Source organism: Drosophila bipectinata, chromosome 3R, assembly GCF_030179905.1.
Source record: "Drosophila bipectinata strain 14024-0381.07 chromosome 3R, DbipHiC1v2, whole genome shotgun sequence".
In the NCBI taxonomy this organism is placed as follows: domain Eukaryota; kingdom Metazoa; phylum Arthropoda; class Insecta; order Diptera; family Drosophilidae; genus Drosophila; species Drosophila bipectinata.
The window spans coordinates 19,530,912-19,543,929 of record NC_091739.1 but is presented as its reverse complement, the minus strand read 5'-3'; the positions used below and the strand labels follow the sequence as shown (position 1 = coordinate 19,543,929).

General features: G+C 39.7%; 1 protein-coding gene across 1 annotated transcript; it reads left to right on the top strand.

Moving 5' to 3' along the window:
* Positions 1–11,612: 11,612 nt before the first annotated feature.
* On the top strand, positions 11,613–12,761 carry LOC108127908 (uncharacterized). Its single transcript, XM_017245239.3, has one exon. The coding sequence runs from the start codon at positions 11,727–11,729 to the stop codon at positions 12,651–12,653; it is 927 nt and encodes a 308-aa protein (XP_017100728.2). The 5' UTR covers positions 11,613–11,726; the 3' UTR covers positions 12,654–12,761.
* Positions 12,762–13,018: the final 257 nt, after the last annotated feature.

Sequence of the window (13,018 nt, the reverse complement as noted above, 5' to 3'; positions counted from 1 at the left end):
GCGGGAGTTGGTGTGGCGGAGGCGGAGTGGCAGAGTGGCAAGCTGCATTGCGCTTAATGAGAAAATTTCACCCGAACAACTTTTTCCCCCCAAAGGCCTCCTCCACGCCCCACATTTTCGTGCTGTTTTGCGCTGATGCGTTGTTTGCCGGTTTGTTGGTGGCGCTGCTGATTCCGATGCTCAACTTTTAACTTTCTCTTTCATATCTTCATTTTTGGATTACTTTGCAACTTTACTTACATATTTTTAAACAAGCATCGCATTAATTATTGCCCTGGCATTTCCGAGAGGATGTGCATACGCGTTTCCCTGACGATGGTTGGGAAAGCAAATAAAGTTTCTGGAAAATAGTTTCCTTCTAGAACATAAGTTCCTTTCAAATTAATTCTCGAAAACATTTTTCAAGGAAGCAATATAAATAGTATGTTTTTGGTTTTAAATTAATAAAGATAAGGTTCTGCATTTTATCTTGTAAGCATCTTAAATAAAGCTATTAGCTTGTCTTTGATGCAGAAACCACATTGTGTAATCCTAATAATTCTCCCAACACGATTCTATTTCGAACCAAGCTGATGATTCTTTTTCGTTTTTACGGAAATAACCTTTTTGCCATTCATCACCCGGCAACTGAACCGAATTGGCAACTAATCTAATCTCGGCGAGGCTTCCACACGCGCTGGCATATAAATCCAGCAACCACAGACAGATTTCGCCACATTGCAGGCGGTGACCGGGCCGGCACCTCAAATTAAATTAAGCCATAATTTATTTCCCATGGAGACGGGTAGAGAGACAGCAGCCCACAGAAGCCCACAAAAGCTCAAAATTCAAATGCCCAACAAAAATATGGCACTAAGAGCTGCTGCTTCTGGTTTTGCTACTCCGATTGCCTGTGCTTTTGCTCCTTTGGCTCCTGCAGATCCTGCTGCACCACCACACACACGCACACTCTTGAGCACAAACTGGGAGCCAGCTGAGAGGAGAATTTATTGGAATTCCATCAATGGCAAGGCCCAGAGCTCCGACGTTCCCACTCCGGCATCCCACTGTGACCCGCACAAACTCCAACTGCAAGGTTCAAGTTAGGACTCAGTGCTGCCGACTAGTAGCTAAAAAAAAGGTAGCTAAATGGTAATCTGAAAATAAATTAAACAAAATATAGTATTGAGTATTGAGCCACACAGTAATCTATAGTAACTTGTGTGTGATTAAATAAATGTATCTTAAGTCAGTTCTTAAAAAGATAAGTAAACTAAGCATATAACTCGACAACACTATCGAGCATTACAAGCCAGCTCCCATCAGGACGAGATGGAGGAAACTCGGACACGACAGTGTGACCCGCAGGAGGCACGAGCTTGGCACAACGAGGACTTTGGCACGGATGGCTCATCATAAATACAAAGCAGGCCAGCGCTTTGTCAAGCAGCGTTCGACACTTTTATTGGCTCGCCCTGTCGCCCCGTGTCTTTTTGAGTCCTGCTCCTCTATTTTTGCCAAAGAAGAGGTAGCCGTCATCGATATGCCAGCAGCATCCTGCACTTGCCACAGCTCCTAGCCAGCCCATCCTGCTGCTGTTCTTTGTCCCAGGCAAATGAAATTGAAAATTTTTATGATGGCAACACCAGGAGAGTCGGACAACCTGATGGGCCCATAGAATGCTGAAAATTTAAGCTGCTGTATAAAGTTGGTTAATCTGCCAGCTGATTAAGATGAGATTGAGTGCAGCAAGTGCCGTCGACGGAAGACTTGTCTTAACCCATTAATAGACTCATCTTTAAAATTCTTTAAATTTCAAAAAATTTATCTTTTTTTTCACTTATCTAGAAATGTTACCAGAAATTATACTTTTAAAGCCTTGTCGAAAAAGCAGCAATTAAGATCTCTGTTTATTCAAGCGGCCAAAATGGGTTAAGACCAATGTTGGCCACTTTAAAACATTAATGGCCAGAGCCAAAGCCAAAGCCAAAGTCCGTATAATTTTTATGAGCGCCGATGGGCTACACGTGCTCTCCGAAAATGTTTATGACTCGCCTTAAATATTTTGTAGACCAGAACTCTTGAACTAAACGAGTTAGTTCGGAGTTGGGTTGTGGGCCAAAGTAGCTGGCAAGTAACAAGCTTAACCGCAAAAGTTTTAAATAAACTTTTGTTGCTGTTGTTCCTGTGTTCCTAGGAAAAATATATTTTCAGAATGCGTCCGCGCGAGCGGCATAACTATAACTTCCGATTCCGTTGGTTGGCTGACTGGATGGCTCTAAGTCCTGGAATGGGGTGTGGATAGGAAGGGCTGTGGGAGCTGCTGCCTTGTAATGCTGTTAAATATAAATTCAAAATATATACGAGTGTGCGGGCGAGTTGGGCGAAAGCAACTTTGTTTGTTACTATTTTCCTTGTTGGTTTTTACTTTCTGGGTTTTTAGCCTTTTTCTTCTTTTCATCTCTTGCAGCCAGGTTTTTTCTTTCGCTTTTGTTACTTATGCAATTTGCATGAGCGCCAAACACCCACGAACAACTAACAAGTCTGCAGCAGCCACAGCAACAATGCGAGCAGCCAGCAAACTTCCGCCTGATGAATAAGTGTCTACTGGCGCCCACAACATGGGGGGAGGTGTTTGCCCTCCCCAGTCCGTGTCCCTCTGTTTAGTTGGCTTGACTGTACGCAGCCAGCAGTTATTATAAAAACAACTTCCTAATTGAGAAAATAAAAATCAACAGCGAAGATAACTGCCCCAAGTGGCAACAATGGGTGCCAACTCTGGGCTTCAAGTACAGAACTTAAAGAATATTCTCCCCAGAAAACTATTAAGCTGACAAAATAAAATATTAAATTACGTTTAATTCAATGAACTTTTGTTTGAGTTTATTGCCCAGCATGCTAGACTTCACATTTTTGACATTTTTTTACATATCTCATGTATGAATTCGAAAGAATTCATAAACTTCATTATCTAGAAATTCAATTTTCAACAATTTGCGGTAACCCACTTTTCTGGCCTTAAGACTCTGTTAAAAGAAAAATACATAGATTGAGCTTTTTGACTTAAACGTGACTTTGGAGAGCGAAAGTTGAACTGGGCCTCGACTGAGTGTCCTGCCAGCTCATCTTCGTCTCCTTCGTCCGGCTCATTTAACCCATTGTACCGTTCCCAGCCAAGCAATTGCAAGTGCAGCTGCGAAACTGCAGTCTGGCATAAATTTAACGCAACACAAGTCGGACTTCCGGTCGGAGCGACCGCCATGTTGTTATGCATGCAGCCTGGAAACCAGCAGCCTGCAGGCTGAGCCTGTATGCGTGGGTAAAAATTCAACTTAACCGAAAGAATGGAAGAAGAGTTGTCCAAACAAACCAACAGCTAGCCAGCCAACCAGCAGCCAACGAGCCAGAGCCTGGTACAAATGAAGTTATGCCAATGCTGATAGGCAAACAAATATCGCGGCTTTAACAATTGCAGAGAAAACAATTTTTATTTTTTTTAAATGATAACTATATGGTAATTATGGATTTAAATTTTGAATCATGAATCAATACACTGTGTGACACTGTGAAGATTTATAATTAAAATTTTATTTATTAATATTTTTTCTGCATTCTACATGTAACTGCATTTGAACAAAGGGAGAGCCATATTAATTTTTGCTATCTGTGTGACGCGTTACATGCGTTCTGTTGTATGCGCTGTTCTGGCAATAAATTTGATTTGTTTAGCAATTTGTTGCATATCGCATTGCGCATACGCCCCGTACATTCATCTCGTCTCAGTACAGTCACGTCCTCTCTCGTCCCTTATCCTTTGCTCGCCGCCTGCCGCTGTCGTCAACGATCTAGCCTGCAGTTGCTTTAACGATGAATAACGTGTTTCGGTTGCTTTTGTTTTTGCCTCTGGCTCTTCCATTTGTTTTTTGTTTTGTTAGTGGCTGGTGTTTTCATGTTTCAGCTACATGCAACATTTTATGCACTCCCATTGACAATAATTTATATTGAAATGTGTCACTGCAAATGCTGAAGTGGAGGGGCTCAAACGGCTTCCCTGTCATCTCCGTGAGGGTGGAGCTGCATTAGTTTCTGGGACTGGTTGCCGCATTTAATTTCTGGCTGCAGCCATTAGTCATTGCGTGTAGCAAATCAACTTTTAGTAGCAGAGACCCATTTCACTTGATAGTCATATTATGCAATATGGAAAACTATAAAAATGCTTCTCTTTTACTGCTGGTGGCTATTTGTTAGTTTCGTTAATATTTAATGGAAAAAAGCTTAAAGTTGCCATTAGTTTTTAATTGATGTCTTGGCCGAAAATGAGCATTCTATAGTAATATGCATAAATTTTCCTTTGATTTCCATTCTTTGAATAGTTCACTCAGGGAAGCTCCATGTTTGAAAATGCGGATTTAATTCATGACAATGGTAGTAACTTTTTGTGACTCTTGCCATCAACTGGCTGCCCCGGAATGAACTCCTTTTTTAAGCATCTTCTTTTATGCAATCGATGGCAAGTCAGTGCCAGTGGGGTCCCCTTCGCGTACACTTTATAATTAATAACAATTTAGCATGTACTTAATTTTAATTATTACTCAATTAGGTCAGCATCGTTATAATTTAAGCACCCGGCACTGAGCAGATAATTAAGCGCGGGAAAATTTAAACAATTTTCAGAGCAACGAAATGGAGTCCTGCCAGCCAGCCATCTAGCCATACAGCCGTCCTGTCGCTCGTCTTGATTTCATCCTTTTGGTAAGTGAGCGCCTTCGCGTTGCCGTAATGTTTGTGGGCGAGGTCATTAGGGTCGGTTTGTGGAGGAATTTGATTTCAAAACATTTTGTCAGAGAGTGAGTCACCCCAACTTTCCGAGTTTACGATGCACATAAATTTTATGACCAAGTTTCGGTTATAAATATTGTAGTTGACGAACTTTACAACCCCAGCCTAATGAAGTGACGATGAAGAGGCGTGACTTCCAAAAATTTGGGCTAGAAAATAAAGCTGTTATTGGTCAGATTGGTTTTTTGTAAAGGGAAACTTTAAACTTCAAATTTTATTTATAATTTTAAAGTCATCAGTACATTAACCTCTCAGGAGTAGTATCCCTGGATGCCATGATCTATAATTCCATTAATTTTTGTTGAAGATGGTCCAATTCAAGCCAGCCGGAAGCAATTTGAATGCCATTAGGTGAGCGCCCACGCACGGCACCACCAGAAAACAAAAAACGAGCAACTCCATATCTGATTGAATAATAATGTGTGCTTAAGGATTTAATGTGCTCCCAGCTCCCAATGTCTCGCTCCCTGTCACTGGCTTCCACTGGGGAGCAGCCATGGAGCGAAGGACCCAAAAACACAACACATCGCGGTGAAATCACAGAATCTGAATCTGATGCTGGGTCTACCCCTCTACGCTGTTGACACCGGCATGGCCAATGGGGAATTTTTCTCCAATGCTGATTGCCAAAAAAAGATAAAGATAAAATAAATAGTGAAGTAAAAGCGATTGTTTCCCGAAAGGATGCCTGATATATATGGGCTTCTTTCAACATACTACTTATGTATGCATGTGTATTTGTTTTGTTGGATAGCGAGGTAAACTCTCATACCCTGTTATTGGATTTAAATACTTTTGCAAATTATAAACAAAACTTCCGATACAGATACCGAGTATAAGTAGTTCTCCAATTTATTTAAAATAAATAACATATAGCCCATACATATGTTCATATTGTTAATCCAAAATATCTTACAAGTTTAAAAGTCGATTCGGTTAATTTTTGCATACAAATCTTAACGTGTAAACAATTTTACTTGTCCATTTCCTATATAAATTTAAATTTAAGAAACCAAAAAATCCACTCTTTATATAACATTCTTAGAATCCATTTTCCATTCACCTCTTGCGCATCCGGCTCAGCCCACCATTAAAAGATTTTCATTTTTTAAGTTCACTTGGAATGGAGCAAGATTATTAATTGTGAAATGACAAGAATGTGGAAATTAACAAACAGACAAATTCCTTTGTTTCTTAGGATCCTGCAACGAAATTAATTGACTGCCAAAGATGAAAAATAAACAGGAGAAACTAACTTCTTGACTTTCCGAACATTTTCGCGAAAGTGTCCCTCCAGATTTCCGGCTGGAGTATACCTGGCAACTATATATGTTTTTCCATTACTATCATCCGCTTGTCCATACCCAAACCACTCTGAAGACTTCCAAATCATGGCTGTAAAATGGCTCGTGTGGTCACTGTAGCTTGGCATCCGAAAGTTGTAACGTTGTATTTCGTCATACCATTTCTGTATAGTTTTTAAAGGATTTCCCAAAACGGCGTCGATGTTTTCCGTGTAATTTCCATCTTCTGCCGAATGTTCCAAAGATTGGCTTTTTGCTATAACCTGGTGTTAGGATTAAATGAATACTCTACGTTTTGACCTAAAATTAACTCACGACAGCATGCGCTTGACATTCTTCGCAAAGGGACGATGACAGCTTAAGATCTGGGACACCATGCCGAGCTCTAAGCTGGTTGTGCAAGATCAGGCTGTCTTCCTCTATAGAGGCTTTCACATCGACGATCGCCTGCGATTATCGACACGGATTATTCGCAGTTCTTTTATCAAAGGGAACATTTTAAAATTATTACCAGACAAATAACAAGTAAGAAGACAAATAAGATCATCATAATTTTAGTAAATAATTGAAAATTCCGAAATTCCAAAAGAGTTCGAAGTATCTAAAATGTTTTTAAGTCATCGCCAACTATCAATTTGTGACTCGACAATTCGGTGTCTGGTACTGTTAGTTTTATAGATATGTTTATTTTAATAAGTATCTATGCAAATTAATGGAAAAAGGCTTCACAATAGTCCACAGTGTGCATAAGACCTCAAATAGTGAACGGGCCATATTTACTAAAAAGTGTCTTCAAATATTGCATTTGCATTGCAATGTTCTTACCTTGTTCAACGTTTTTCGTGATGGGATCCCTTGAAAATGGGGTTTTCCCTTATATGGCTCACAGAGATGGCTATATCTTCCCCAATATGATCCGATTCTAAAGCGGAGTACCTTAAACGATTTTTAGATCGATTTCCCACCATTCTGCATTAAAATCCTGAGACAAAATATTTTTTAGATTTTTCGTCCATTTTTCATGGTGGGATCCTTTGAAAATGGGGTTTTGCCCTATATGGACCACAGCGATGGCTATATCTTCCTCAATCCTGATCCTATTCTCAAGCGGAGTACCTTAAACGGTTTCTAGATCGATTTCCCACCATTCTGCATTAAAATCCTGAGACAAAATACTTTTTAGATTTTTTGTCCATTTTTCATGGTGGGATCCTTTGAAAATGGGGTTTTGCCCTATATGGACCACAGCGATGGCTATATCTTCCACAATACTGATCCGATTCTCAAGCGGAGTACCTTAAACGATTTCTAGATCGATTTCCCACCATTCTGCATTAAAATCCTGAGACGAAATATTTTTTAGATTTTTTGTCCATTTTTCATGGTGGGATCCTTTGAAAATGGGGTTTTGCCCTATAGGGACCACAGCGATGGCTATATCTTCCTCAATCCTGATCCGATTCTCAAGCGGAGTACCTTAAACGATTTCTAGATCGATTTCCCACCATTCTGCATTAAAATCCTGAGAAAAAATATTTTTTAGATTTTTTGTCCATTTTTCATGATGGGATCCCTTGAAAATGGGGTTTTCCCCAATATGGCCCACAGCGATGGCTATATCTTCCACAATACTGATCTGATTCTCAAGCGGAGTACCTTAAACGATTTCTAGATCGATTTCCCACCATTCTGCATTAAAATCCTGAGACAAAATATTTTTTAGATTTTTTGTCTATTTTTCGTGAAAATGGTCCTTTGAAAATGGGGTTTTCCCTATATGACCCACAGCGATGGCTATATCTTCCCCAATACTGATCCGATTCTCAAGCGGAGTACCTTAAACGGTTTCTAGATCGATTTCCCACCATTCTGCATTAAAATCCTGAGACAAAATATTTTTTAGATTTTTCGTCCATTTTTCATGGTGGGATCCTTTGAAAATGGGGTTTTGCCCTATATGACCCACAGCGATGGCTATATCTTCCACAATACTGATCTGATTCTCAAGCGGAGTACCTTAAACGATTTCTAGATCGATTTCCCACCATTCTGCATTAAAATCCTGAGACAAAATATTTTTTAGATTTTTTGTCTATTTTTCGTGAAAATGGTCCTTTGAAAATGGAGTTTTCCCTATATGACCCACAGCGATGGCTATATCTTCCCCAATACTGATCCGATTCTCAAGCGGAGTACCTTAAACGGTTTCTAGATCGATTTCCCACCATTCTGCATTAAAATCCTGAGACAAAATATTTTTTAGATTTTTCGTCCATTTTTCATGGTGGGATCCTTTGAAAATGGGGTTTTGCCCTATATGACCCACAGCGATGGCTATATCTTCCACAATATTGATCTGATTCTCAAGCGGAGTACCTTAAACGATTTCTAGATCGATTTCCCACCATTCTGCATTAAAATCCTGAGACAAAATATTTTTTAGATTTTTTGTCTATTTTTCGTGAAAATGGTCCTTTGAAAATGGGGTTTTGCCCTATATGGACCACAGCGATGGCTATATCTTCCACAATACTGATCTGATTTTCAAGCGGAGTACCTTAAACGATTTCTAGATCGATTTCCCACCATTCTGCATTAAAATCCTGAGACAAAATATTTTTTAGATTTTTTATCTATTTTTCGTGAAAATGGTCCTTTGAAAATGGGGTTTTCCCTATATGACCCACAGCGATGGCTATATCTTCCCCAATACTGATCCGATTCTCAAGCGGAGTACCTTAAACGATTTCTAGATCGATTTCCCACCATTCTGCATTAAAATCCTGAGACAAAATATTTTTTAGATTTTTTGTCTATTTTTCGTGAAAATGGTCCTTTGAAAATGGGGTTTTCCCTATATGACCCACAGCGATGGCTATATCTTCCCCAATACTGATCCGATTCTCAAGCGGAGTACCTTAAACGGTTTCTAGATCGATTTCCCACCATTCTGCATTAAAATCCTGAGACAAAATATTTTTTTGATTTTTTGTCCATTTTTCATGATGGGATCCTTTGAAAATGGGGTTTTGCCCTATATGAACCACAGCTATATCTTCCCTTCCCTTCACTGCGTTGCACACTTTTGACCAAAATATAGTACCCCCTGCGAGAGTATAAAAAGCTTTTATTTTACCCATTCTGGTCTAAACTGAGTCAAAAAGATTTAGACAAAAATCATTTATTTACTTATTTGATCGGCAAAAGTTAGAAGTTCCTGAGCTTCAATTATTACTATTTCTATCGGAGTTAGATTACCATTCGATCCCATCTCTTGAAAGATGCCTTTAAACGAGACCCCCGATTCAACTGAAATCTGGTGCTTATGGCTGGCAATTTGTGTCTAGTGTCGACAGCTGGTCGGAGCTTTAATGCTTTTGGCATTAGAAGGGAACTGGCTGACGAGTTTGGTTTTTGGAGGTGCCCATGTGCAATTATTTTGAGCGAGCAACCGCCACCAGGACAAAGGATAATGCGATGAGTTTAGATCGTCAGCGGCAGTGGGCTAACTCTATTACGGTCACGCCCCCAATCCACATGCCCTCCGACAGATATTAAATTTTTCCTACGGTCGCTCCATGGTGGTGCGGCAATAAACGTTCGGCTTCGTCGTTGGCTTTGGCATGCATGTGTCCTGGTTGCGGGTCCTGTGACGAAAGATGAGCTCCGGCCGCAACCCATGTGGCTGATGCTTTGGGCCATCATTGTTGACAACAATATCAGTGTTTGTGACAACAGCCCCAGCAACAAAAACAATAGTTCCAACAACCGCCCAGAAGCGGCGACAACTGCAAGTTACTTTGTCCTCCGTTTGGCTTCGGTTTCGGGTTTTTGGCTGTAAAATGTCAATTTGGGACCCTGACGAAGATTTATTGTGTGCGGGTGTCGGGGGCGTTTGAGTTTAATAGGCACTCTTAAATATCTCATTTACCTCACACATATTTCCTCTATCAATTTCGACCGCATGGCTTCGACAGCTTTGGTTCAGATTTGATTGCTAGATATTTTCCTTATTTTGATGTCACATTGGTTAGAGAGAAATATTTTATAAACTAGTCTTTCCTTTTGTGTTGTAATAACCAGTACAAAAAGTAATAATATCAAAAATTCCGGACATCAAGCAATTGTTCGAATATTTTTCAATAGGCTGCAATTAGAAATGCCAGTTTTTCATCAAAAAGGTGTTAACCGACATCAAAAAACTCATACGCAATAAAACTTAATTTAATGCTCGCATATGAAGCACCCAATATGGCAAGAGGAAATTATGGAAAAACTTGCATAATAAATGCAATTTATCCTTCCTTGTGGCGTCGTGACGACAGCCCCAAGGTATCCTCGTTCGCACAAGCCCAATAACTCAATTGTGAAACCGATGGGACTGTGGCATAACTAAACTAATTTCTTTTAATTCAGACAGAGCGTATTCGGTTTAGTTTTGTCTGTGGATGGAAGTCCCCATGGTGCCTCCGGACAATGCCGGCCAACTGTCCGGGTGCGAAACTTTGACGATACCCACTCCTCCCTCGACCAACCGAATGATTCGGGCCACTGCCCCCCTCGGTCTGCTTCTTTCCCGGTGGCTGCCCTGACCGACATTCGACGAATTGACCCACGCAGCTTGTTATTTTTCGTGTGCAACAGCGCGTTTCTCTCGTCCTGGAGGCTATGGGGCTCCACCCCATTCGTACCAATGCAACCCGCCCCCTTTAAATAGTGATGCCAAATATTCTAACTTGCAGATAGCCGGTACATTGCTTCAGATACTTGTAGAATATTCAAAAGACATTTTATTTATACTCAATATTGATTATTTCTTAAAATTATGCTCAGCAATTTTTTTTTTTATTCTCATATTTTAGTTTTCTAAATATTTCGATAATCTTAGTAGGTTCCATTTATTAGAATCCCAACTTAACATCACTGAATTGGATGCTCTTTCCTTGTTTCTAACCAGGGAACTAAAGCACTCTGCCGTGACAGTTCACCTTGCTTTTTTGTCTGGCCAAAGTTTGGCTCTATTTTCGCCAGATTCCGCATTCGGCGATTCGGACAGCCGACGTCTGTTTTTCACCTGCCAAGCTTTGCGTTCACCGCCACTCTCCTCCGGATTTGGATTTGGGTTCGGATTCAGGTGCTGTTTGTTTGCGTATGGGAAATCGGTTCTGTGTGTCCATCTGAGGAAGTGTGTGCCTGTGTCTGGGTTGGGCGAGCAGGTGTGCGTTTATTTTACGCTGACAATTGTAATTTTCCCAGAGGGCAAAGGTTTTTAATTAGATTCTACTTTATTTTCCGCTGTCATTCAATGCAATGCACAGCGGGTGCTCTATGTTTTCCATTTCGACCAGCAAAGCGGATAAATGATTTTAATGAGTTTTTTTTTAGCTTTTTGCATCTTGAGCCATTTTTAAAATAATACCGATGACCAAATGTTTAGTTAAATGGAAAGTAACATGGAATAAAATCATCAAGTAGTTTTTCAAAATATTTGGTATCATTTGTGGAATATTTATTAGTACATTATTTGACACAGGTATTTGTGTGTATTTCACTCTTAATTCTCATACAATTTAGTTATTAATAAACTGAGCGTGTTTATGAAGTATGAACCAGTGTGATATTCGGACTTTTGAAAATTCCCGAGTATGTTTCACACAACATGACAAAAATTATAGTTGCAAAGCGCCAGGATTATCCAAAGACATCAAAGAAACAGTCACAAGACCACAAGAAGAAATAATACCAAGCAAAAACAACTATAAACCATTTCAGCGTCTCAAGATAGTGGAGTGCAAGTCCTCTGATGTTGAGGAAACATTCCCCGAGGAAGAAGAATGTGGAAAGCCGTCCTCAGAAATGAGGATACCGTTAAAAAACATAGTAGAAGAGTTTAATAGGATAAAACGACGAGTGAGCCGATTGAATCACCTTTTGCAAACTGATGCACCAGAGTGCCCTTCTGTAAAATCATGTTTTGACGATATAGATTCAAAACTCTACGAAACTTGTCCACTCATCCTAGACCTTCAGATCAGTGGCCATAAGTTGGATATCCAACTTTGCCAGTTGCTATCTGCACATAAATCTACTGTCATGAGCATAAAAATGAGGAACAATGAACTTTGCAGTAATAAGGAAAAAGCTGACGCTTTGTCGAAACAAGTGGGACAGCTGGACTTCTTCCAAAAGGGGCTTGAAAAGGAGCAGACGCTTTGCCTCGAGCGCTATCGGCACATAGACAGTATAAAGCTGAATTGGTGTGAATTCGACAGGGATTCTGAAAAATTGGCCAGACTTGCCGCTTACCAGATGTCAAAACTAATTAAGAAAAGTAAATACCCGGATATAAAACGATACGTCTTTAAACTGATTAAACACCTCTATAAAAGCTCCAGAGAAGCTCGTGTTATGTTGATAAAAGAGCTGAATCATGTACGAGATGAATTTACTAGGCTTAGTGGAAGTTCCTATGGATCCGATGAGGGTAGAGACGTCGAAAACGAATCTCATGTAGCTAGCTTTAAGACTTAATGAGAAAAAGGCTGGAAGGTTGTCTGATAGGATGCTTTAGAGAAACTTTGAGCCTTGTTCTTGTTAAGTTTCTTAATTCGCTAATAAAACTTAAAATAATATATAATAGATACTCTTTGTATTATTATGGTAAAAGGGTTTTTCTTGAAGGTAAAGTGGCTTCAACACATGGAGCGGATACATGGTTGTTACGTCATATTACGTATACGTCACGAATACAAAATATACTAAACACTAAATAAACTACTTAAAAAAGAGTCATCTTTGACTTACCAGTTAAAACAAAATAGGACTGACTCCAAAACACAAACACAATAATTTTTGAATTTCTATAATTTTCCTATACATTTTTAAAATTTTTTCAT